The 27,411-nt window shown below is 46.9% G+C and overlaps 1 protein-coding gene across 3 annotated transcripts in view; it reads left to right on the plus strand.

Annotated features, from left to right (window-relative positions):
- Window positions 1–21,171, plus strand: part of IL13RA1 (interleukin 13 receptor subunit alpha 1) — a 57,508-nt gene extending 36,337 nt beyond the window's left edge. Inside the window, exons 7-11 of one of the 3 annotated variants that reach the window (XM_030304672.1) lie at window positions 356–403; window positions 692–824; window positions 4,042–4,138; window positions 6,135–6,219; window positions 13,602–13,699. In XM_030304672.1, the coding sequence (XP_030160532.1) occupies window positions 356–403; window positions 692–824; window positions 4,042–4,138; window positions 6,135–6,219; window positions 13,602–13,682 (444 nt within the window). In that variant the 3' untranslated portion in view covers window positions 13,683–13,699. Of the gene's footprint in view, window positions 1–355; window positions 404–691; window positions 825–4,041; window positions 4,139–6,134; window positions 6,220–9,925; window positions 10,172–13,601; window positions 13,700–20,027 lie in introns of those variants that run through there. The other 2 variants (XM_030304673.1, XM_030304671.1) reach the window with 2 other exon arrangements.
- The last annotated feature ends 6,240 nt before the right edge of the window (window positions 21,172–27,411 follow it).

Consider the following 27,411-nt stretch of genomic DNA (forward strand, 5'->3'; position numbering starts at 1 on the left):
TTTATTTAAGAAATCTTTTCCTGCTTCAAGGTCATGAAGATGTTCTACGTTTTCTTCTAAAATCTCGCCGTATTTATGTATTTGTTCAGTTTATTTTAACTTTCACATTTAGATGTGCGGTCCATTTGGAATTGACTTTGTAAATACTGTGAGGTAGGGGTCAAGAGGTTTTTTTTTTTCCTGTATGTGTATATAATTGATCCAGCGCATCTTATTAAAACAAAACAAAACTAGCCTTTCACGGCACCTGGTCCCCTTCAGATGGGATGAAAGGAAACCTTGTTAGAAATGGTGAAATGATGCGATGGAGTCTTTTAATTCTTTTTGAATGTATTTGTTTTTTTATATCTTCCAGGTTGAAGAAGCCAAGTGTCAGAATTCAGAATTTGAGGGAAACCTGGAGGTCAGTAAATTCAACTTTCGCTCTTTGGGTTTAAGCTCACAGAGTGACTGGGGGTGGGGCGGGGTGACTGTGGCCTCAACGGTAACTGCTCTGAGCAAAAGAAACTCCTTTGTTTTGCGGGTTATTGCCAAGTTTCGTTTGAGGAGCTAAAGTCAGGTCATGGGGGCCGCCATCCAAGTCTTGACCGCGTACAGAATTCGGCAGAGAATTCTATTTCCGCGGGATTCAGAAGCAGAAAAAGAGAACCGCCCGGTAACATGCCTCGTGTGTGTTTGTCTCTCCTCTCAGGGTACAATTTGCTTCATGGTCCCCGGCATCCTCCCCGACACTCTGAACACAGTGAGAATCCGGGTGAGGACGAATAAGCTGTGCTACGAGGACGACAGGCTGTGGAGCAACTGGAGCCAGGCAATGAGCATAGGTGAGGGGACGGGACCTCGCGCGCCACGGAAACCAGCGAGGGGCCGAAGCGGAAGATCGACTGGGGGAGGGGGCGGCACCGCATTCCCGACATCCTCCAGGGGAAGCTGCAATCGCACTGCATTTGCTGTTCAATTACAGCCAGATCACCCAGGTTTAACTCACACCGCGCAGCTCTTTGAAAACCCACAATCCGAAAGGCGTCACTCTCTCTCTCCTGTCCTGTCTCTATGTTTTTAACAACCTGAACAACATACCAGGAGGCGGGCATGATGAAATCCATAGCTCGTGCTTTGCTAGAGAACCATCCTGTGGGCTAGTGACAGAATCAAGAGTAGAACAGTGACCTTGATGGCGTTTGATAGAGATCAAACCGTATCTGGGTTTGAAGACAACAGTTTCGTGTATTTACGGAGTGCCTGAGCAAACTGGGTGTCAGGCCCAAGAACAGGATTGGAAAGAGCTGTGCTGTTTTTTAAAAAAAATTTTTTAAATTTTTATTCATATTGGGAGAGAGAGAGAGACAGAGCGTGAGTAGGGGGAAGGGCAGAGAGAGAGGGAGACACAGAACCCGAAGCAGGCTCCGGGCTCCGAGCTCCGAGCTGTCAGCACGGGGCCTGACGCTGGGTTCGAACCCACCAACCGTGAGATCATGACCTGAGCCGAAGTCAGACGCTTAACCGACTGAGCCACCCAGGCGCCCCTAGAAAGAGCTACGCTTCATGGATGTGTGTGTGTGTGTTGTGGGGTGGAGTGTAGGAGTGACCCAGCATTGGATCCTTAAATACCCCCAGTGTGTAGCCACAGGCCGCAGTGATAGTGTAGCTCCCAGAACAAGGGGATACTACAGGGTGGGACACAGTGTCCTGGCCACATCAGAAGCGTGCAGTGTTCTATTCTGGGCGCCACGTTGTAGGAGCTTCATTGGCAGACTGGAACCTATCCTTGAGAGGGTCATCGGGGTGTTGAAGAATCACAAAACTTAGGGACAAGTGGTTGGATGAAGCAAGCCTGGGGGTGAGGAGTCCTGATTGCTGAATTTTAAGTAGAAGAGGAGATAGGTTATTTTCTTTTGTGGCTCCTTGGGGCAAAATAGGACTATCGGAAGAACTTTCTAATAGCTCTCTGACAGTCGAGAGACAGGTTATTGAGGTAATCGGTTCCCTACTAATTGAGGGACTGAGCAAGCTAGGTGCCAGGCATGGTTGTATTCCTTATCTATTGTTGCATAACAAAGAATCTCAAAATTTGGTGGCTTAGAAAACACATTTAGCATCTCACAGTTCCTGTGGGTCAGGAATCTGGGCACAGCGTGGCTCAGTGCCTCTGTGCCAGGTTCTCTCATGAGGTTACAGTCAAGCTGTTGGGTGGGACTGCAGTCTCATCTGAAGGCTTGATTGGGGCTAGGAAACCCACTTCCAAGCTCACTTATGTGGTCGTCAGAAAGCCACTGTTCCTTGCTGGCTGTTGGATGGGGGCTGTAGCAGGTTGAATCGTATCCCTCAAAAAGATATGTTCGGCTCCCAACTCCTATACCTGTGAATGTGACTTTATTTGGAAATAGTTTTTGCAGATGTGATCAGGTTAAGATGAGGTCACACCATTAAAGTAGACCCTGCATCTGATGGCTAGTATCATTATAAGAGAGGATACACAGAAACACGAAGAGACCCCCCAGGGAAGAAGGCCCTGTGAGGATGGGGGCAGACGATGGAGTTGATGCAGGTATAGCCAAGGAACCCCAAGGGTTCCCGGGAGCCACCAGAAGCTAGGAGGAGGCAAGGAGGGATTCGTCTCCAGAGCCTTCAGAGGGAGCACGTCCCTGCGGATACCTTGCTTTTGGGCGTCTAGCCTTCGGAACTGTGAGAGAACACATGTCTATTGTTTTAAGCCAACCGACGTGTGGCGATTCACTCTAGCAGTCCTAGGGAGCTACTGCAGAGGCCTCCCTCAGTTTCTTGCCCTTTGGGCCTTTCATGCAGGGAGGCATTTCATGCCTCATGAAACGGCGACTGGCTTGCTCAAGCAAGTGACTCAAGCAAGAGTGTGTGAGAGGACACCCGGTGTGGAAACCACAGTCTTTTGTAACCTAATCTTGGCAATGACATGAACGCTGCCGTTCAGTTCTTTACAGACAGGTCAGTCAGTCCGGCCCACCCTCAAGGGGAGGAGGTTACGTAAGGGCGTGAGTATCAGGAGGCAGGGATCATTTGGGGCCATCTTAGAGGCTAACACAGGGATGCTAGGCCCTGACGATGCTTCCTAGGTGGTCATGCCCTCGTGGAAAAGATGAGCATGTAAGCAGACATGACATTCTGCGTGTGAAGCGTAGCAAGTCAACTTCTCAAGTGATCGAGAAGCTTTGGAACTTGGACGGTGCCGGATTTGAGGCCTGACTTACTAAACCCTTCTGAACGAGCCACTAACCCTCTCTGAGCCTTATCCTTCTCATCTGTATAAACGGGAGACACCATCGTCTCTCTCCATAGCATACATAGAAACACATCGAGGCACTCCGGGCGGTATCACATATGTAGCAGATGCTCAGTTAAAAATAGTAGTGGTGGTAGTTAGGAGTGCCTTAGGTGTTCTAGTAGTGGTTAAGTGACCAACAAGAAGAGAGAGTCACTGTTTATGACATGATCTTTCTAACAGGTGTAATAGCATTGGGAATAGTGTCTGGAACTAGTTAAGATACCCTGGCTTCAGACAACCCTCAAGGTGTCTTTTCATCTGTGGCATGTTGGGCACTGGAGCAGGACTTTGTTTTTCGCTGCTAAGGGAACGGAGGATGAGATCATTGAAGCGTTTTGGGGGCGCCCGGGTGGCTCAGCCGGTTAAACATCCGACTTCAGCTCCGATCATGATCTCATGGTCCATGAGTTCGAGCCCCGCATCCGGCTCTGTGCTGACAGCTCGGAGCCTGGAGCCTGCTTCGGATTCTGTGTCTTCCTCTCTCTCTGTCCCTCCCCTGCTCACAGTCTGTCTCTCAATCTCTCTCTCTGTCTCTCTTTCTCTCTGTCTCTGTCTCTCTCTCTGAGAAATAAATAAGCATTAAAAAACCTTAAAAATAGAATTGAAGAGTTGGAAAACAGGTTGGGGTAGAGTGCAGAGATAGCTGCGATCTCGCTAGTTTGATCCAACCGTTGCTTGTTGTTTCTCCCCCCCTCAAAAGGGTTTGATTTCTCATGTCTTTTTGTTTGCTTTCCGTTTGCCAGGTGAGAACACCGACCCCACGTTCTATATAACCATGCTGCTCGCCACCCCGGTCATCGTTGCGGGTGCCATCATAGTCCTCCTGCTTTATCTCAAAAGGTGAGGCGGCCGCCCCGGTCGGCTTGGCGGCTTCTGTTGGCCCTGCCTCTCCAGTTACTACTGTTCGTGAGAGCGTTTGGTGTTTGCCCCGCGTATTAGGAGCACTTTGGCTATCAACGGCTTTTGGTAGTATGGCGCGGCCCAGAGGGATTACTGTGCCCATTTTCTGGGGAGGAAGGTGTCGCGTTAATTTCCCGCGGCCCCGCTGCGGCACCGTTCCCTTCGCGTGTGTTTGGGATCATCGACAGGCCCCGTGTTCACCCTGCTCTTTCAGATGCCTAATATGGCCAAAGGCGGTAGCGCTTGGAATGAAGTCTCAGCGTGACGCATTCAATGACCCGTCCAGTATTAATGCAGGGCAAGCTGCTACTTTAAAGCTGCGGGAAAGAGAACTTCGCCAAGTTGTCTCTCTCTGGTCGGTAGAGAGACGGCACTCGGTGCGCGCAAGGGGCGAGCGCCAGATGAGGCTGGAGAGGTTGGCGGAGCCAGATCATGTGGGCCATGGCGGGGGAATTGAGATTTCGTCCTAAGCATGAGGGGGAATTGTTGCAGAGTGTTAAGCGGGGAAAGGAACCCGCCCTGATTTTACTGTCATGAAAGGTCACCGACACTGCCGAATGAAGAACTGGCTCGGGCAGGAACGGAAGCGGGTGGGCTGGTCAGAAGGTGCTGCCGCGTTTTGGGGGGTAAAGACGTGGGAAGCCTGGCCTGGGAGGTTAGTGATGGCGGTAGTAAGACGCGGTCAGAGGTGGGACGCATTCGGAAGGCAGAGCTGAGAGCGCTTGCTGATGGCCGCTTGCCCGTGAGGCCCGAGGGAAACTGAGGGTTCACGGAGAGCTCAGGTTTGGGTGAACGCTGGAGCCTTCGGCTGAGAGGGAGAAGATTGTGCGGAGCGCTGGCCCTGGGGCAAAGGGGAGGACTCAGTTTGGAATGTCAGTTCCAGATGACTGTTAGACACCCAAGTAGGGATGTTACGTGCGATGAATCTGGAATTTCAGGGAGAGGTCTGGGCCGGAGATGGAATCTGGGGAGCCCTCGGCGTGTAACTGGACCCAAAGCCCTAAGACTGGAAGAGAGCGCTCGTACAGTGAGAGGGCCAGAGGGCGAGAGACAGAGCCCTGGGCCACGCCGATGTTCAGAGCCTGGGAGATGAGGTGGGGCCACCAAAGGGTAGTCTGAGGCGTAAAGATGGGGAGAGGAGAAAAGAAGAAAGTAAAATTAAAGAGGAATGAACCCTGTTCTCGGAAGATTTTTTTTTTTGAAATTATGAGCAATGAACCCCCATCTGGCCTATGATGAGTAAAGCACCGTTATTATTCAATTATAGGGGATGGCTCACACGCGCGCGCACACACCCACGCATGCAGTCATAACCGTGTGAGGTGATGGATGTGTTAATTTGCTTGATCGTGGTCATCGTTTCATAACGTACAACATCATGTTGTTCACCTCACGTGTATACAATTTTTTTCCCTTGAATAGATCTCATTTAAGCTGGAAAAAACATTTGTGGTTTTTTTCAAATTTATCTTGGGAGAGATGGGGGGGGGCGAGCGAGCAGGCAAGCAGCCTCCGCGCTGACGCGGGGCTCAGTCTCATGAACCACGAGATCATGACCTGAGTCGAAATCAAGAGTCAGACGCCTCACCCAGTTAGCCACCCAGGTGCCCCAAGCTGGAAAACAGTTTTAAAAATGATGAGAGTGGGGCGCCTGGGTGGCCCAGTCGGTTGGGTGACCGACTTCGACTCAGGTCACGATCTCGCAGTTCGTGGGTTCCAGCCCCACGCTGGGCTCTGTGCTGACAGCTCAGAGCCTGCAGCCTGTTTCGGATTCTGTGTCTCCGTCTCTCTCTGCCCCTCCCCTGTTCATGCTCTGTCTCTCTCTGTCTCAAAAATAAATAAACGTTGAAAAAATAATAATAAAGTGCCTTTATTTAAATGGGACGTTCCTGTGGACTGGAAGATTAGATCAAAAAATGTCTCTGTTTTCTTAAAGGCTCAAGATCATTATATTCCCTCCAATTCCTGATCCTGGCAAGATTTTTAAAGAAATGTTTGGAGACCAGAATGATGACAGCCTGGTAAGCACTGATTCCATGAAGTTCGAAACTGGGTTTTGTTCGGAGGCTGTGGGATTTGTAAAAAACAAAAACAAAAACAAACCCAGAAAATTTGCCGTTTTGACCCTTTTTAAGTATACATCTCAATGGCATTGAGTACATTCACAGTGTCGTGCAACCATTATCGCTATCTCCAGAACTCTTTCATCATCCCAGATAGAAACTGTGCCCGTTAAACACGGACTTCCCATTCCCCCCAGCAGCTGGCCACCTCTTTTCTGCTTTCTGTCTCTATGACTTTGCCTATTCTGGGTACCTCGTGTAAGTGGAATCCTACAATATTTGTCCTTTTGTGTCTGGCTTCTTTCACTTAGCATAATGTGGTTCATCCATGTTGTAACATGTGTCAGTACTTTATTTCAAAATTGGTTATTTTGGGGCACTTGGGTAGCTCAGTCAGTTGTGTCCGACTCTTAATTTCAGCTCGGGTCATGATTTCCCGGTCATGAGATCAAGCCCTGCATCGGGCTCTGCGCTGGGTGTGGATTAAGATTCTCAAGATTCTCTCTCTCCTTCTCCCTCTGCCTCTCCCCTGCTTGCACACGCTCTCTTGCTGTCTCTCTCTCTAAAGGAAAATGCAAAGTTGATTATTTTAAACTACATTTTACCTAAAAGATTAAGGAAGAGGTGATTTAAAATGTTGCATCTCACAGTGCACAGCTGGTTCAGTCTGTGGGGCATGCACTTCTTGATCTCAGGGTCATGAGTTTGAACCCCACTTTGGGCATAGAGCCCACTTAAAATAAAAACTAAGGGGCGCCTGGGCGGCTCGGTCGGTTGAGCGTCCGACTTCGGCTCAGGTCGTGATCTCACGGTTTGTGAGTTCGAGCCCCGCGTCGGGCTCTGTGCTGACCGCTCGAAGCGTGGAGCCGGCTTCGGATTCTGTGTCTCCCTCTCTCTCTGCCCCTCCCCTGCTCATGCTCTGTCTCTCAATAACAGACAGTAAAAAATTTTTAAAAATAAGTTAAAAAATTTTGTATCTCAAACTACGCAGACCATTTGAGAAGTCCTCGGGATACTTTGCCCAGCTCATATCACTGGGCTTTGTCCTCTCCGGGGTAGGGGGTCTGTTTAATCCAAACCCTCAGTGAGAGGAGCCTTCCAGATGAAAGCAGTCCAAAGGGCAGGGTTTCTGCCTCTTGGTGATTTGGGGAAATAGAAAGATAGGGTAAACATGGACATAGATTTTGTTCATGCTGGTGCCTGGAAAGCTGGCCTCCAAAGACAAACTCACCCCAACTGTTACAGTTCGTTTGCTGCGGACTCTCATGCTGGAATTTGTGGCTAGAAAAGCGAAGACCCCAGGGGAACCGAAGAGTTTCAGGTTTCCCCGATAAGTACATTCACCCAAAGAAAATAATAAGGACACTAAATGGAATAAATATCAGCATTATTACATATATCTTAAATTAGTAATATCAGGCCCAGGGCAGTTAATTTAGTGAAATAGTACAGCATAGTACATGATAGCCTGGGCTCTGGAGTCACATTGTCTGGATTCAAATCTCATTTACCATCTGTCTGACCTTAGGTAGCTTCCCTAACCTCTCTGTGCCTCAGTTTTCTCATTTGTAACACGAAGGTAATGATAGCGCCCGCCTCTTGGTGTCGTTCTGTGGTTTAGATTAATTTAATACATACAGACTGCTTAGCATGCCCGGTACAATTACTGGTGCTTAGTGAGCGTTAGCGATTAGTATTACTGTGGATGCTTTCCCATTCTGGTGCATCCCCAGACGGTTTCTTTTTTAAGTAAGCTCTACCCCCAACAAGGGGCTTAAACCCATGACCCTGAGAGCAGGAGTCACACGCCGAACCAACTGAGTCAGCCAGGCGCCCCTCCCCAAACAATTCTCTTAATAGCAAGTGATTCACAATAGCAGCGATGATATACAGCTAAGGAAGGAAGGCAGGGAGGCTGATTTGCTTTCAGAGGAGGATTCTTCTGGATCAGTCTTTCATCAAGGCATGGTCATACTGCCAGACCCTGAGGGTGGGGCACCGTGCGGCGGAAGTCAAGTGTAACTCAGGTGAATATGGCAACCACTGGTTCTTCGTCTTTAGTTGAGTCACAACCAACTGAAACCCTTGTAAGAATAGGGACCCCCGGACCCCGCCTCCAGAAAGTCTGATTCAGGAGGTCTGGGATGGGTGCCGGGAATCTGCGTAGTGAACGGGAGCTCACAGATGATTCCTGTTCTGGCAAGACAGTTTGTGGAGACACTTTGAAGAACACTGTTCTGGGGCACCTGGGTGGCTCAGTTGGTTGAGCGTCCACCTCTTTTTGTTTTTTTAAATGTTTATTTATTTGAGAGAGAGAGGGAGGGAGACACAGAATCCGAAGCAGGCTCCAGGCTCCGAGCTGTCAGCACAGAGCCCGACGCGGGGCTCGAACCCACGAACTGCAAGATCATGACCTGAGCCAGTCAGTCAACCAACTGACTGAGCCACCCAGGCGCCCCTAGCGTCCAACTCTTGATTTCGGCTCAGGTCATGATCCCGGGGTCACGTGATCGAGCCCTGTGTCGGGCTGGGCACTGAGTGTGGAGCCCGCTCCGGATTCTGTCTCTCTCCCTCTGCCCCCTCTCCCCCACTCGCATGCCTGCTCTCTCTCTCTCTGTCTCTCAAATAAAAAGAAAGAAAGAAAAATGCTGTCATGGCTATTTTCCTTAGGAAGGAGGTTGGGGTCTGTGCAGGTACATGAGCGCCTCTAAGCAGTCATGGAAAGGCTAGTACGTTATACGGTGTATTTATTCGGTGCTTTGCTTCTATTCCCTTCCTGCATGCTCGTAACCGTCCTTTGGTGTAGGTGCCGTAGTGCCATTTTCTTGTTTTAGTACAGGTGAGGAAACGAAGCCTCAGCGAGGCTAAGTCACTTGACTGCAGTCACACAGCTAGTAGGTAGTAAGGTGGGATTTGACCCAGAACTGTCTGATCCTGGAGTTGTCTGTCTCTCTCTCTCTCTCTCTCTCTCTCTCTCTCTCTCCACTCTGCTGCATTGCCTCTTGTAAGATAGAGCGTTTGTCCCCAGGAACCTCACTACCTTCTGAGAGTTCCGTTTGATAGAGAGGGTTGGGGTAGGGGAGTTCCGAGAAAAAGGTTTGGAGTCGCATTCCGGCTGGCCTTATATGGGGAGGTAAAAGGAGTACCATTCTGACATCAATCTGAAGGGAATGGATTAGAGGGGTAGTCATGGGAGCCACCTGGGAACCCAGTCCTGAACTTGCCACATACACGCTTTGTTTGGCCAGCGTGGCATATTTAAAATCTTTCCATTTGGCATGGCGCACACTCTTCCAGTTCATCTCTGGCCCTCTCGTTCCCGGTTCCCACCGTGGTTTCACATGTTGAGGTAACTCACGTGCCAGACCCCTGAAACATCTTTGAGTTTGCTACCCCTCTCAGCAGAATGAAGACGAGCCCAAGTGCCATGGTACGAATGCCCAATATCTGTGAACACGTGTTTGGACTCACGAATACATACAGGACATACAGCCAGAGCATCGATAAGATAAATTTCCAGCCCAATCAATTTGTAAAGAGCGATAGTAGCCCATGTCAGCAAGTGGGACGGTGGGGGTGGGGGCCTGGCACTTCTCACGCACTTTGTGGAGGGCAACTTGGGAACACGTAACAAGAATCTGTGATCTTACAATTATACTTTTAGGATGAGGAGGTAATCCAGCAATGGCACCGGGATGGTCAGTGCAGCGCCTGTCTCTAACACGAAGACTTTAGAAGCCAGTGAGACACCCACAATGGAGAATTAGTGAAAAACCAGGTTAGGTTTTCAAAGCATTTGATGTCACAGCGAACTGCTCCTGGTACAAGAGTAAGAAACATCATAACTGCAGAGTACATTACAATCCTAACTTTTATAAAACCACACGAATGTACGCATAGAACAGTGAGTGGAAAGAAAGGAGTCAAAATGATCATCTGGGCAGAAGGACCGCGTGGATAATTGATGTTATTCTCTACCTTTCTGAAATTTCCAGATTGCCTATCATGAGCACATATTACTTTTGTAATAAAAGAAGCCCTGTACAAGTTATTAAGGGAAAAGAGAATATTTTGGCCATCTGAGTTTGAGAGATAATAGGGACTTGAACTTAGGTGGTAGCAGGGGAGATTGACGCAAGAGACATTATTAAAGGCGACTCATTACAACTTGGGGACTCTGTGGGCGATGAAAGGTACAGAGTAAAAATAATCTCAAGGTTTCAAGCCTGAGTGATAGAGTGAACGGCAGTAACATCGACAGCAAAATCAGATCAATTATCTGTCTCAGAGATGGGAAAATTGCTTTTTTTCAATTTGCTGTCTAGAGGATAATATGTTATCCTGATGAGTCAGAGAATTCTATAATTTAGCGAGGCGGATACGCTGACAAGATGGACCGCTAAAAGCATAAGATGTTTTTGTTTGTGGTGGTTGCAGACCATTAAATGAAATCAGGGTTTAAAACTAAAAGTGTAATACAAATGCCAGACAGGGGAAAGGGGAATGGAACAAATTTTCATGTTTTCTTTTTAAGCAAATGAATAATCTTTTCTCTGCACGGCACCAAGCCTTATCAATTGAACTGTATATGCAGCAGAAAGATGAGCCTTTTACTTCTAGAATTATCGAATTATAGAGTGAACATGGCCCTAGGGGTCATCCAGTGAGGTGGATGTTTTACATGTTGAATTATTTATCTTTTTTTTTTTAATGTTTATTTATTTTTGAGAGAGAGACACACACACAGAGTGTGAGAAGGGGAGGGCCAGAGAGAGGGAGACACAGAATCCCAAATAGGCTCCAGGCTCTGAGCTGTCAGCACGGAGCCCACGCGGGGCTCAAACTCACGAACCTCGAGATTGTGACCTGAGCCGACGTCGGACGCTCAACCGCCTGAGCCATCTGAGCGCCCCGAATTATTTACCTTTAATTGTCAATTTTTAAAACTCTTAGATGCTAGTCCTACCCCTTCATTTTAGAGATGGGGGCAGTGGGGGCCTGAGAGACCTTTCTCCAGGACTGTCATACAGAGAGGCCATTGCAGAACCTGAACCTGAAGCCATCGTAGCCCAAAGTTGGTGTCTCCTGAGCCTGAAAAATAAGCCATGCCCTTCCTAAACGCTCGTCTTCCACGCTACACCACCTATAGTGGTTCTTTTCAGAAACTTATGTAGGTGTGGCCGCAAATAAATGAAATCCTCCGTATAGTTTTCCTTAAGGTTTCCACTGTTTTGACAGTGTTTTGCTTGTCTCCATGGTAACGCTGTGGCCAACAGCGTTTCTTCCTGTTGCTCCGCCGCTTGCCGTTTTCTTTGTGACTAATTGGGCTGCGGGCCATGTCTGGGGGCAGGGGGCTGTGCGGAGGGAATTGCTTCTCCTCCTGCATCTGCCTTTCTTTTTCACCCGTAAAAAATGATCTATTCTTCCCCCGCTTCTTGGAAACCAATTATGTTTTCAGTACCGTGCCAGTTTGACATTCCTGATTGGAAAGCGGCTTGATAACTTGGAGTTGACTTCCAAATACTGCTGAGTTGTTGGTTTTTGTGGGTTTTTTTTTTTCCCACTTCAGTGTGTATCTTTAAAAACAAGGAATGCAAAAAAAAAAAAAAAAAAGAAGAAGAAGAAGAAGAAGAAGAAGAAGAAGAAGAAAAGAAAAACCAGGAACGTAACCAAAATAGTATGGCTGCGCTTTCGAAGTGATTTGTTCTTTACTATCGTGTAACAGTCCATTGTAAAAATTTTCCACTTGTTGGGAGACAGGTAGTATCCAGTCCTCCCACCGTTAGGGAGGCTGAGATTGAGCGCTGTGTTTAAGGTGCTGACGGGGTGTCCCCTCCAGCCATTTACACTGATTTCCAGCCCCGTGCCACCTGAAGATAGTCCTCGTGGTGCTAAGTTAGCACCCTGTCAGCTCTTTAGCGGATGCTTTTTTGTGCCGCTTGGTCTCATGGATCAAATCAGTGATTTCAGCAGGCGTTGTGAAATGATGATATTCCTATCATCGAAACTACATTTATAAGCTGGCCCTTAGTACTCTAAGGCTCTTTGGTTGTTCTGAAATTCTGTTTCTGCTAGGAAGGCAGATACGCCTTTCATTCTTTCCCTTTCATTTTCATTGTGAAGCGGGGTTTGGGTCCATCGCTACCTCAAATGGTACCAAATTAGTTCCCTTCACACCACATTCAACTGGTTCTTTTTTTTCTTTTAATGTTTATTTATTTTGAGACAGGGAATGAGAATCCCGATTAGGCTCCACACTCATTGCAGAGCCCGACAAAGGGCTCGATCTCATGACCGAGAGATCAGGACCGGAGCTGAAATCAAGAGTAGGATGCTTAACCAACTGAGGCACTCAGTCGCCCCCCGCCCGCCGCTTTTATTTAAGTAATCTCTACCCCCAACGTGGGACTCGAACTCACAACCCCGAGATCAAGAGCCGCACGCTGTACTGACTGAGCCAGCCAGGTGCCCCTCAACTGGGTCTCTTTTAAGCTGCAGCGATTTTCGAGGCATGGCGATCCACAATTCATATTGTTCCACTTTCTTTGTGAACGTTGATCTGCAGAAGACTGGGGCATGTAATCTGTTGACTTGTATTCCTACAAAAGGCCAGTGTTTTGCATGGTGCTTAGGTGGCCTTGAGGCCCACTTCACTTCTATGGAAAATTCACTGTGGGAAATAACCAAATCTTGAAAGTCTTCTTAAATTGGGATTTAGCATTCCACTGTGCCACGAAATTTATTTCTTTAAAATTTAAAAGCCTGTATAGCGTGCTGCCTTTTCTAGAATTGGATGACTAACAACCAAAAGCCAGTCATGTTAGCTTCCCAAACACTGATTTGTTTTCCATCCACAATGTTTTTCATATTTGGCCATTATTCTGTTGTTGATTACCTTGTTTTAAAAAATTGGCAGTGTGAGCTGAATTATGGACTGGTAATTTTGTGGGTTCAGTTTTTTTTCTACAAGTAATTTTGAAATGAGACTGGCATATAATTTACGAAATTGAACAACAGGTCAGAGCATTTGTTCCCTTTTCTTACATAGGCATATTCATAGAAGCAGTCCTCAGGAAAAGGCCGTGATGCTGATAATGGGTGGAAATGAGAATAGTCCAGGTTTTAGGAATGAAAAAAGGCAGTCGAAAAAATGAATGTCTTCTTGGAAGCCATCTCTTCTGCGCTGTTCACTTTGTTAAAATAAATTGGTTTTCTTCCTGTCCACCACAGCTAACCCATTGGGTCTAATGACTAGAAACCAATGAAGGTGTGATGTTCAGCACGCATTTTTTAAAAATGAAAATATTTTTCCTTTTAAAAGCAATATGTGTTCATTACAGAGACATGAGAAATACAGAAGACCAAAAGAGAAAAGGCTAAAAATCACTCTTCATCCTGTGACCCAGACAGAACCCTCTTGAATGTTGTGGGAACAACATAGAGAAATGGAACTTTTATTGGTCAGTGGGGTAATAATGACGACAATAATAATGGCTTGTACTTACTGAACTTCTGCTTTGTAGCAGACACTCTTCTAAGCACTTCCCTTGTTAATTTGATCCCCTCTTGCAGTTGGTATTCTCTCCAGTACACGGATGAGGACGGTGAAGTACCATGGCAGGGTGGCCGGGGGGGGGGGGGCGGAGAGGAGGGGGGGCGGGTGGTGGTAACGTGTGGCTCGCTCCAGATCACATTGCGAGGACACAGCAGAGCTAGGATCCAAACTTAACGAGCAGGCGTCAGAGGTGGGACCCGAACCCAGGCATCCTGATTCTCCAGTCTAGACTCTTAGCCAACCATATGATATGTTTTAACGACATGCTCATATTTAATTTTATTTGAATTTAACAGATGAGAAAGTAGTAGGTGCAACTGAAGGAATTTCTGAGCATTTGACAAATTATAAAATAAGTTTCAGTGATCACTAAAAAGGGCAGTTTTTCCCTGTGTCCTCCCCTCTGTCTGTCTGTTTCGAAAGCTGTCCAGTGTCTGCATTGTCAGCGCATGTAACTTACATACTACGGTGTGTCCCCTGTAGCCTACATTTGGTCTTCGTTCCGCGGGGGTATTTCTGCTCACTACTGGTCTTTATGTTCGTGTCTGCCCAGTCACTTTGGTGGTTGGAAGCTCTAAAAGTTTTCTCAGGGAGGATTCAGGGGACCAACATTTCCTGAATTATTTGCACATTGATGGACTTTGCTGCGTTAATAATTGAAAATCAGTTTAGCTAGGTACAAAATCCATGGCTCACATGTTCTTGCCTCGGGTATCTTAAATATGGCATCCACTTTCTTCTGGCATAAAATGTCGAAGTCGGCTGACAATATAATTTTCTCTCTGCGTTAAAACACTTGGTCTTGGGGCACCTGGCTGGCTCAGTCAGTCTGTGGAGCGTGCGACTCTCGATCTCGGGGTTGTGAGTTCGGGCCCCACGTTGGCTGTCGAGCTTACTTAAAAACAAACAAACACTTGATCTTTTCTGTCTGGTTGTCAGAAGTTTTTTTTTTTTTTTTTCAATGTCCAATAATTTTGCCAGAACGTGCCTTGGTGGTGGTGTTGGTCAGCCTGGCCTGATTCTCTGAGGGATATGGTGTGCCCCTTTCAGTATGTAGTTTCAGATGTTTTTTTTAATTTCAGTAAACATGTCTCCACTTCTGGATTTCAGTTATTGTGTTCCCTTTTCTTTGCCCATCTTCTGTATTTGTTACATCCTCTTGAATAATCTTTACCTGCCTTCGTGTTTTTTAAATGTCTACACCCGACACGGGGCTCGAATTTACAACCCCGAAATCAAGAGTCACATGCTCTTCTGACTGAGCTAGCCAGGGGCCTCTCATTTTTTTAAAAAAATTTTTCTTGAGTTTATTTGTTTATCTCAGGAGGGAGAGAGAGAGAGAGAGCACAAGCAGGGGAGGTGCAGAGAGAAGGAGAGACAGAATCCCAAGCAGGCTCCGCACCATCAGTGCAGGGCCCGACTTGGGGCTCGAGCTCCCGAACCTTGAGATCATGACCTGAGCTGAGATCAAGAATTGGACGCTTAACCGACTGAGCCACCCAGGTGCCCCCTCATTTTTTTTTAGTTAAAAAAAAAAACCCTGCTTTTCATCTTCTGTTTCTCTTGAGGTATTATCTGTTGTGTTCATTTACCCCTGTGTTCCTTTTAGCTTAATCTTCATTTCTGAAATGATTTTCTTTTCCTTCTCATTCTTTCCTGAATCTTAACAGGTCATTTCTGAGTTGTTCTTATTCTAAATGTTTATGTTCTTTCACATCATATACATTATTTTCATATCATATAACTTTTTCTTAATATATGTGAGCTAGTTTTAAAATATTGGACTATAATTTCATGTAATTTGAGGGGGCATTCTTGCATGTTTTAATTCTGCCAGGATTTTATTCTGTTGCTGATTTTTACATGAAATTCATTTCCCTGATGTTTTAGAAGGAGGCTTGATTTAGGATAGTTTTCTTTTGTCCCCAGTTTCATGGCTATGGAGTTCCATCTTCTAGCAGTTTTTACAATTGTTCAAAATATAGTGAGTTTCTTACCGAAATCTCCCCCACCTTGTCTTGCCTCCTCTACTTTTTTTTTTTAATGTTTTTTGAAATTTATTTTTGAGAGAGAAAGAGAGAGAGACAGAGTACAAGTGGGGGAAGGCCAGAGAGAGACAGAGAGAGACACAGAATCCATAGAAGGGTCCAGGCTCTGAGCTGTCAGCACAGAGCCTGTCGTGGGGCTCAAACCCAGAACCCGTGAACTGCGAGATCATGACCTGAGCTCAACCGACTGAGCCACCCAGGCGCGCCCTGCCTCCTCTACTTCTACCTGGACTTTCTGTTTGATCTCTCTTGTCTCTGTCCTGGCCAGTGTGGAGTCTGTGTGCACTGGTGGCTCCTCAGAGTGGCCCTTTGCCCGGGAAGGGAGCTTGGGGTGATTTCAAGAGTTCAGAAGGCCCGGGCAGCTCCCAGGCTATACCATGGATTCCTCGTACCCAGTCACTATTCAAAAGGGCAGACCCGTGCCGGGCTCACTTGCTGTTCATAAATTAGCTTGCTGATGTCCGGGTTATTTTAGAGTCCTCGTATCTGTCAAATGTCCTGCTGGTTCCCCCCCATCCTCCCCCATGACGGATTCCACTGTGCTCTTGTCGCTGGCTCTGATCTGTTCTATCCATTCATATCTCAGGGTCCATGGGGGGCATCATTTTGTTCCTGTTTTGTTGTAGATTGTGTCTGTGGGTCTGAGTTTTGCTCTCTACTTACCCTACTTCTGTTTCCTGCTGTGTTCTTTATGGTGGCGTCTGCGGAGATTCAGAAGCTATGCCGCTGACCACTGCATTTCTCCCAGAATTCCTCTGTAAACTACAGACCACGGGCCAAATCCCGTCTGCTGCTTGTTTGTCTACAGCCTGCAAGCTAAGAGTGGTTGTTATACTTTTAAGGAGTTGAAAAGATCTGAAGAAGAATACTACATCTTAGCACATGAAAACTATTTGAAATTCAAATGTCAGTGTCCCTGAACGTTTTGTTGGAACCCAGCCATACCTGTTCATTTACATGTTATCTATGGCTGTTGTCGTGCTGTAACAGCAGAGTGAGTTATTGGGACAGAGACTCAAAGCTGAAAATATTTATCATCTGGCCATTGACAGAAAAAGTTTGCCAACCTTGGCCTATAATATACTTTTTAATGGCTAAATAGTATTCCATCGTGTGACTATATCATAATGTACCTAACCAAGTCCCTATTACTGGGCATTTAGATGACGTCTAAACGTCATTATCATAGGGATCATTTCCAAGCTATATTAGCATATATGTTTTATTATTTTGAGGGGATAAATTGTTGTAAGTAAGATTGCCGGATCAAAGGAGATTACACTTTTTAAACTCTGTGATTAATATTGACATATTATCATCCAGAAAGGATATACAGGGTAAATATCTATTACGGTTACTGTTTCGATAAATTATGGTGCATTCAGGCAATGAAATATTATGCACAGGGCAAAGAAAATGAGGTAGATCTGTTTCACTGGTATATAAAAATATGTAATATATGTTGTCAAATGAAACACCCTGGTTTCAGATGTAGAGTCTGATTCCTTCGTGTTAAGGAAAGGGGAGTGCTAGAACACATACTCTGAAATCGTTCACAAGAAGCATAGATGACAAGTGGGTTGTACCAACTTATATACCCTGTCTCAGTGTCTCCGTGGTGTCTCAGTGGTGGTTTTGCCACGCCTTTGCTAGCGTGAGTGTATCTAATTTAAAAAAAAAAATCTTGCCAACTGACAAATGAGAAAAGGGCATCTTGTTTTAAGATTTTTTTCTTTTTTTGAGAGAGCGGGTGAGAGCAGGGGAGAGGAGCAGAGAGATGGAGAGAGAATCTTCAGCAGGCTCCACGCTCGAAGCACGAAGCCCCATGCGGGGCTCGATGCCAGGACCCCGGGATCATGACCTGAGCTGAAATCCAGAGTCTGACGCTCAACTGACTCAGGCTCCCCAAAGGGCATCTTGTTTTAATTTTATGTATCAACTTTCATATTTTTTGGTATGTCCATCGGCTTGAAGTAATTCTGTTGTGAAATTCTTGTTCATTGTCCATTTTTTCCCTTCCATATTCATCTTTTGGAAACCTTGTAGTTTGTGAAGCTCTTTGGGTCTATCAGCTATTAATCCTTTGCTTGTCATCTGATTGCCTTTGTATGGAATTTAGGGTGATTAACGATGTACGGAAGTTTTTTTCTTTTTTGTGCATGCAGATCTTTATTTTCTATGTGTAGGAAGCCTCTTTGTATCTCAGACTTATGTAGTTGTTGCCCAGTGTATTTTTCTAGAACTTACTTGATTTTGTTTTTTACATTTAGGTCTTTAATCCGCAGGGAATTTACACACGTGGGCCGTCAAGTGGGGCTTAACTTTATTTTTCAAATGCTTAGCCAGTTGTCTTAGTGCCATTTATTGAATAAGCCATTATTTCAAGGTCATGGAATTTTTTCAGATTGTTTTTTTTTTTATTTGAAGTCTCTGCATTTCATGTTTTCGAAACTCCCGGTTTGTTGATTCGATTCACGCCAAATAAAATTTACTCTTTGAGCATACGGTTAGAGGAGTTTTAGCAAGTGTATGCACTTTTGTAGCCACTGCTCCAGTCAAGATACAGAACATCTTCATTGTCCTCTGCAAAGTTCCCTCATGCCCCTTAGTAGTCAACCCCCTCGCTCCTGACCCTCTACCCTTGCAACCACTGATCTGCTTTCTGTCCCTAAATTTTTACCTTTTCCAGAATGTCCTCCAAATGGAATCATCAAATACATACATTTTCGAGTCTGGCTTGTTTCACTAGGCATAATGCATCTAAGAGACATCCATGTTGTTGCACGTATCAGTAGTTTATTTCCTTTTGTTGCCGAGCGACATTCCATTATAGCGCTGTACCACGGTTGATTTAGCCACTCACTTGTTCAAGGGCGTTGGGCTCGTTTCCAGTTTGGGGCTTTTATGAACAAAGGCTACTGTAAACATTCATGTAGAGGTCTGCGTGTAGATCGATGTTCCCATTTCTCTTGGGTGGATACCTGGGAGTGGGATTTCTGGGTCATGCGGTAAGTGTATGCTTCGTTTTCTGAGACGCCATCAGACTGTCTTCCATAGTGGCTGTACTCTTTGACATTGCCACCAACAATAGATGAGGGATCTAGTTACTCGTGTCTGTGGCAGCACTTGGAATTGTCAGTATTTTTTATTTTAGCCCTTCTACTAGGGGTGTGAGGGTTAAATAATTTAGAAGAAGTTGGAAATTTTAAGCATCGTTTCTCAAGTCTTCCCTCCATATGCTTTCTGTGAAGAGCTAGATAGTCAATATGTTTGACTTACCGAGCCCTTCGGTCTTCGTCACGGCAACTCACCTCCGCCGCAGTAGCATGAAAGCGGCCACGGACGGTACGGAAGTCAATAGGCGTGGCTGCGTTCCAATAAAACTTTATTTACAAAAACAGCCTGCTGGATTCTGCTCTTACGCCATAGTTTGCATAGACACCAGGTTTCGTCTAGTGACTTTATTTTCCAGATGAGGGGACTGAGCTCAGGTTCCACCCTTTCCCTTGAGTTATAAGTAAAGAAGGCAAAGGCCAGGATCTTGGCTTTTACCATAAGAGACACACTTAACATTGAGCTCAAGATGAGCTCACCTTACGCATAATTCCTGGTTCTAGCAAATGCTGTCACATGAAACTGTTAATATAGGGTCTTTACAAAGTTGTAACTGCGGTAAGACTTTTTTGGGGACATTTTATATACCGCCATTGGCCTAGATGCTGGTTGACATTTGGAGCCTATTCTATCTCTGGAACAGAGGTCACATTTGGGTAGTAAGAAAATAAAGGAAGTGACAGTTAAAGTAAGAAAAAGCACTGCCACCCTATTCTTCTTCAAAAGACTCGGTTTCCAGTTTTGAAGATGCCCAAATGTATCTCCTGAGATAGCTCTTTTTTTTTTTTCCTCTGAGATAGCTCTTAAACGCTGCGTCACGATCCCACGCTCTCCCCCCACCTCGCATGTTAATTCCTGATTGTTTCGTTTCATTGTTCAAATAGACGAAGATTCTTAGGTCAAAAAAAAAAAAAAATCAAAACCGTAACAGGAAGGCATACACTCATGGTTCCATGCACGCAAACCTAAAATTAAGCCCTGGCTGGGAGTCCTCAGGGAGAGAACATTGTTTAGAAGAGTCATCGTGTGTGTGTTTTCTTCCCTTCCAGCACTGGAAGAAGTACGACATCTATGAGAAGCAAACCAAAGAAGAAACTGACTCTGTTGTGCTGATAGAAAACCTGAAGAGAGCCTCTCAGTGATGGGGCTAATTTATTTTACCCTTCGACGTGACGATTCATCCCATTCTCCGTTTGTTATCTGGGAACGTGTTAAAAGGAAAGCGAAACTACTGGGCCATTTAAAAACAGGCAGCTCGTAAGAGCCACGGTCTTCACGTCAAGTCGTGCACTGAGAAACTAAACACAAGGGGCTCTTTGGCGAAGAGAGCGGAGTCATTGTCGTTGAATTAGAAAAGCAGACCTCCCTCGCGAAGGCTTCAAAGTAGGGGGCAAAGCAAACAGCGGTGATGGCGGTAGAGTTCATCTTATCCAGAGTTGTGACGACTTCTGAGGGTTCTGTGCCTGCTTTGTACGCTTTGTGTCCAACCACACCGATGCATTTTATGTGGGGGCGGGGGGAGGAAACTCATTCTGGATGCAGGCGCTAGCTAATGCCAGACTTGAGTCACGGCGAGCATCTAACCAAACGAACTTGATGGAATCTATCACAAACGAAATTGATGAAACCTATTATCCGTTGTTCGGGATCTCACGGCGTGTTCGTGGCTCTGTAAACCCTTAGCAGTCCGGACTCGTCAGCCCCCTGAGCAGCAGCTTGCCCCGCTTTGGAAGGCCCGGGCGTCAGTGTTGGCCACGAGCGTGGCCACTACAGCAAGAGCCTTTCAGAGCCGTGGCAGGCTTTTAAGGGCAGTGGAGGTCGAATGCCTTATTGGGCGTTGGGATCTGCCCCATGCCATCTCTCATGGTGTCTTGTTTCTTCTTCACCTCTGCTACTCCAGTCAAATACTCCGCCTGTGTCCAGATTGTGCTAGGCCCCCGGGTGGGAGGCACCACTCAAAGGGTTGACGGTCCAGTTGAGACGCCTCTCTTCTGACCCCTCTATCTCCACCAGTCGTTTTCCAGAGCTTTCGGCTCCCCGGTTCCCGTACCCGTTTCCCCTGCCCCATCGGGCCCCCCCCCCCCCGTTCCCGCCGTTGTGTCCTTCTGTCCCCTTTCGCTAGAAATTAGAATATAAAGCTGCTCAGCACACCTAGAAGAGCAGGGAGGACTCTGCACCTCAGGTAAAGTGTGAGGCGACTAAGAAGCAATGACTGATTCTTGCATGTTTTGTATGTAACTTCTTGCATGAGTGTGCGTTCGTTTGAAGGTTTTCAGCGCTTACTATTTCTCTATGCATTTTTCTAAGCAGAAAGGAGGTATTCTCCTCACTTAGAACTTCGCTGTTCGTAGGGGCGCCTGGGTGGCTGGGTCGGTCGAGCGTCCGCCTTCCGCTCAGGTCGTGATCTCACAGCTGGTGAGTTCGAGCCTCGCGTCGGGCTCTGCGCTGACAGCTCGGACCCTGGAGCCTGCTTCGCGTTCTGTGTCTCCCTCTCTCTCTGCCCCTAACCCACTCGCATTCTGTCTCTGTCTCTCTCAAAAATAAATAAACATTAAAAAAAGAAAGAAAAAAAAAAAAAGAACTTCGCCGTTCGCTTCAGAAGAGGAGAGTCCCATCTTCCCCTTCCCCCGTGCTGCCCCAAGTGGTTACGAGTAGGTTTTGCATCTTATATCGATAGCTTCTGAGGCTCCAACATTTGTATCCATTTTTGTTTGGGTTTTTTTTGGCCTACCAAGTGAGGGCTCCACCGGCACCCAGCCCTACAACACATGCACAGAGACGTTCCCCTCTGCTCCTCCTCCTTCCTCCAGGTTTAACGAAGCGTGGAAGTGAGGGGTCCCCCTCGCCCTCCCCCCCCCCCGCCCCCCAGTGTTTCTCACCTCAGGCACACGGACTCAGATTCCTGGTAGGAACTTGAAAGCCCGACGACCACAAGTTCTGCAGACATCCACCTGTTGGATGCGGCCCAGGCGTCGTGACCGGTGCCGCTCCGGTGGGAGATGCCCGCTCGCCGCAGGTTTGGGCGAGAGTGGCAGCCTGCCGGCCCTGGGGTGGAGGAGGGATGTGCCCGGCCTTTCTGAGGAAATCCCTTGCCAAGGGTAGATGTCAACGGGTTTCCTCCCTGGGCTGCTTTTTTTTTTTCTTTTTTTTTTTGGAGGTCACATTGGGGTGGGCGTAGTAGATGTCCCCACTTCGTTCTCCGGTTCTCTGGCAAGGACACTTGGTTTCCCCGTGTAGGAGCGAGATTATTTCCTCGTCAAGTCTTTTGCAGCTTCTAGAAAGCAACACACCCACTAAACGCCTCCCCGAAAGCCATTTTTTCCCCTGGTTTTCTATGTAGATAGCAGCCAGGGGGATGCCTTGGTATTACGAGTCACCGAGGGGCTGCCGGTGTTGACGGTCACAGCCTGGAAGCGGGGAAGCTGTATCCGGTGCCATTCTCCTCTTTTAGCCGTAAGATAGTCGAGGGAAAAGGGGGCAGCGAGTTCCGGGACTAGCTAGGGCCGTTCTATAATTACGGAAAAGCGACCCCCAGGTCTGGGAGCGCGTGGGAAACTTTAATACGTCAGTGAGATTTCCATCACCCGTAGGAAACTGGTAGGTTCGTTTGCTGTTTTATGCCTCAACTCTATGGATTGTTTTTCTCCACAGACCTAAGTAAACCCACTGTAAGGATGGTCATTCTTATTCTTTCATTAAGTTGTTCCTTTATCTGGGCACTGAAGGGATACGTGAAACAACGTGAAGAATTATTTTTTGGTAATGCCTTCAAACTCGGGGTCATCTTGTTTAACTTCTTAGTAGGAAAGCTTGAGTGAAATAAATATTGTCTTTTTGTATGTCACCCACGTGTTTTCCTGTGGTGTCATTTTTGGGGTAACGCGTCGTAAGGAGCGCGTGGTGGAAAAATCGGAGTTAAAAGAATAGATGTTGTGGAAAAAAAAAAAACGAAGACAGTGATTTTTGTCTTACAGCCATTTCTCGCAAGCTTCCCTGCTGTTCTCGGGATGCCTGTGTTTTCTTTCTTTAATGTTTATTTATTTTTGAGAGCAAGGCAGAGCGTGAGGCAGGGGAGGGGCAGAGAGAGAGAGGGAGACACAGAATCCGAAGCAGGCTCCAGGTCCCGAGCTGTCAGCACAGAGCCCGTCGCGGGGCTCGAACTCACCAGCCGTGAGATCATGACCTGAGCCGAAGTCGGACGCTCAACGGACTGAGCCACCCAGGCGCCCCCCCCAACCTTTTTTTAAGGAACACCTATGTTTTCTGATAAGAGCATGCACTCAGTTTACTACGAGCACAGCCTGTGCAAGCGGAACCTAAAGGGACAGAAGTATTTGATAAATCGTAGTTCTGATAATTAAGGGAAATGCACCCTTTGGGCTGCTGCGAAGCGGAGATAGGAGGCCCGGGAGGGGGAGTGGCTCCCCACATGACAAGAGTGTGGCAGCTGGTGCCACAGGCGCCGGGGAGGCGGCATCACGGGGCTGGCAGCTGAAGAGGGGCTCCACCGGCCGTCGTCCAACCCCAGGACGGAAAGATAGGTCATTGCCAAGAACAAGAAGGGGGCCTGCTCTACCGGCTGTCGCAGGTCTCCATCCTGACGTACACAACCCCAGTGGTTCGTGGTGAAGCAGGGCTACCGTGACACCAACACCTCCCCGCAGAGGGGCGCGTCACCGGAGTCAAGGGCGTGACCTTCACCAACACCTCAGAACCCCGGGAGCCACTCTGGAATGCTGCCCATTATGTCATCCCACCCCGGAGAGAGAATGTCTGTTGTCCCCATCCTAATTGTGACCCCCCAAACAGTGGCAGAAAACCTGTAGGAAAAGAAAAACAAAATCCAAATGCGCGCGCGCGCACACACACACACACACACACACACACACACACACAAAGGAGACTCTGATGGTATAAATTATATATATAATTTCTAGTTAGAAATTAGCCACATTAGCAGGTCAGGTTCGAGAGCAAGAAAATCAGTTTTCAATAGCTGTCCTCTTAAGAGATGGTAACGTAGTCTCAAATTTTCTAGAACGACAGCAAGATGGTTTGAACGTCGTGGAGGGTTTTTTCTCTCGTGTGTCGTTCAAAAGAAAACCACAGGCCCAAAATGGTGTCACTTAGATTATGGCCCCAAGTCAGTAAAACAAGATCTAATCCCTAACCTAACTGCAGTCGCAGCCTCCAAGAATGTAGCCTGTAACCAGTCGACGTGGAGTTTTCTGGTCAGCACTAGGAATTTTCCTGATAGACCCCTCCCGTTCCCCTTAGCATGGACACCTTGCCTAAAACCACGGATTTCCTTGCTATTAATTTCCTTTTTTTCCCACTCCCTCTCTACCTTTAAAAGCCTTTCCTTTTCAATAGCCCTTTGGAACTCCTCTCTACGCTCAGTTCATGATTCGAATAATAAAGCCAGTTAGAGCTTTAAAGTGGACTTGGTAGAATTTCTGTTATTTAACACTGTTAAGCTCTAAGAGTGAGTCTTTGGGCAGACCGCATTTATTAATTACCCTGAATCTTTACAAAACCCCAAGCCGAGGGTGTGGGTAGGGGCTGCTGATGTTGGTGAGGTTATTTCTGTAACTGTCTAGAATGATCCAAGAAGATTCTGGAAATCTATCTCCAGGTACGCTTTGTTTTGTTTTAAACAAGAAAGCTTTGCTGCTTCCTACATCAGCGTACTGAATATTCTGACAGGAAACATTTGAGTGCGGACACTTGGGGTTTTATATCTATATGAGATCTACGGAAAACAAATTTTTGCAGCCGTAAACATGTTCACCTTGTCTCAGGAGGAGAGGAGCCGGAATGATGGAAGCACATTTGATTTCCAGAGTAATTTTCCGTCGGGTCCTCCTCTTTTACAAGTAACACATTATGCTCTTAGAGTATTAGTCGTTTTAGAAGAAAACAAGGAAACTAGAACACTTATCTCAGAGACTCTTCTTTGAAACCCGGATGATTAGATCAAGCAATAAAGTTCTTCATAAATACTGCAGCTCAATCTTGGCATGCTTTTGCTTTAAGGAAGGGAGTTGTGTTGACATTTGGACGTGCTCCACCATTTTTGACATGAATCCCCAGATGAGTTCTTCCTGAAGATTCTCTGGCCTTTAACACTCTTTCCTAATGGTCATACTATTAGTTTACTATTAGCAACAGAAAAATATTTCTCTGCTAGTTTTCAACAGTTATTAGGTATAAAAAATTACATAAAAAGAAAATGGTTACTGAGCGGCTAAACGCGTGCCAAGTTACGTGTTTTATTTCACTAAATTCCCATGTGAGTCCCATGAGGGAGGTGGCCATTATTATCTTCATTCTATAGATGAGGAGCCAGACATAAAATGAGTTGTGTAGATGCAAGGTCACACGGCTAGTAAGTGACGGAGACACTTAACCAAGTCGGCCCAAGGTTAGAGCCTGTATAAGACGGCCAGTGATACATTTATTTGTCCTGAGAAGGCAGCTGCCTAAAGAAGAAACACTCGGGAGCACCTGGGTGGCTCAGTCAGTCGAGCGTCCGACTCTTGATTTGGGCTCAGGTCATGGGTCTTGAGCCCTGCATGGGGCTCCAAGCTGGCAGTGCGGAGCCTGCTTGGGATTCTCTCTCTCTCTCCCTCTCTCTCTGCCCCTCCCCTGCTCACGCGCTCTCTCTCAAAAATAAATAAACTTGAAAAAAAATAAGGAAGAAACATTTTATTGCAAACTGTGGCCAAGTTGGCCCGGCAAACGGAAGCCGTTGGAGAATTTAAATCATTCACGTGAGCTTTTCACAGCATCTTAAGATTCATCTGCGCATTGATTCACCTAGGTGCTAGGCAACGGACGAGGCGCTAGGAACTTAGAAGTGAGTAAGTTTTGGCTGAGCTTCAGGTGGTTAGTCAGGGGGAGGCTGCTTTGCACAGAGCAACGTGACTTGCGGAGTGAGGGTCTTTGCTGCGGACGCTAGCAATGCCATGGGCAGGGCCCCTTCGTCTCCCCGGGCATCCGTGTTCTCATCTGTAAAATGGGCAGGTCGGACTAGGTTAGCTCTACTGTGACAGCCGACACAAACTAAGATAATGGCTGGTTTTACATACCAAGGGGCTACATTTACAGTCACCTACCGTTGCTACAGGAAGTAGCTAGCCACGAGCAGCAGCTGCCAGTAGTAACCAGAGCGGGTCCTTTAACACCACGGTAAGAACGCAGGAGGTGGGCCACCGGATGAGCCTGGTGGCCCGTCCAAAGCGGAATTTTCACAAGGGCCCCCGCCACGACTGCGCCCAACAAATACTCCTTAACACGTGTTGCAGATCTTACGTCATTTTGCCTAGAAACACAAAAATGGATTTTGTGTAATACCGATCACGTGCCTAGCGACTACATTTGATACGCGACCTAACATAGGGTCCCTTGGAACTCGATACTCACAAATTTGGCTACGGAATTAAACTTTTGGGGTTTCATTCGGTCAAAATGCAGCACGTACTTAAGTGAAAAAGTCAAAGAATACCACGGGGCTTATAAAAAAACAAACAAGCAGGCCCCTGCCCTACCACTCCTGACCCCTGATTCCTGCTCCCAGAAAAGACACCCTCCCCCTTATCCCTGGAGCCCGTGAAAATGTTCTGTTACGTGGCGAAAGGGACTTTGCAAATGTGATCGAGATTAGAGATCTTCGGGGCGCCCCGGTGGCTCAGGCGGCTGAGGGTCTGACTTCAACTCAGGTCATGACCTCACAGTTCTTGGGTTCGAGCCCCGCGTCGGGCTCCGCGCTGACAGCTCAGAGCCTGGAGCCTGCATTGGATTCTATGTCTCCCTCTCTCTGTGCCCCTCTCCTGCTCTCTCTCTCTCTCTCAAAAATAAATAAACATTAAAAAAAATAGGATTATAGATCCTCGAATGGGAAGATTATCCTGTATAATCTGGGTGGGCCCAACCTAATCACTTGAGCCCTTAAACGCAGAGACATTTCTCTGGCTGGAAGCAGAAAAGGAGGACAGATTCAAAGCACAGAAAGAACTCACTCAAAGTGCTGCCGCTGGCTCGAAGACAGTAGAGGCCCTTCGGAAGTGTTAGAAGGAATTAGATCCTGCCAGCAAGGCAAAGGAGCCTGGAAGCAGAATCTCCCCCAGCGCCTCCAGATAGGAGCCCAGGCTGGCCAACTACATGACTTCAGCCTTACGAGACCCGGAGCAGAAAATTCAGTCCAACTGTGTTGGACTTCTGACCCACAGAAGTATGAGATCATACGTTTGTGTTGTCTTCAGCTGCTTCTACTCGTTTTGGTGGGTTCTTTGGGTATATAACTCTTCTGAATAACGCCCTCATACTTCGGGATATTTCTTGTTTTTATTTAGGTGTAGGAATTACCGATTTCGGAATCTCTGCGACGGAACATGAGGAACTAGCTTTCTTCTGTGTCCCCCCCACCCCATA

This window comes from Lynx canadensis, chromosome X (genome assembly GCF_007474595.2).
Source record: "Lynx canadensis isolate LIC74 chromosome X, mLynCan4.pri.v2, whole genome shotgun sequence".
Lineage (NCBI taxonomy): Eukaryota > Metazoa > Chordata > Mammalia > Carnivora > Felidae > Lynx > Lynx canadensis.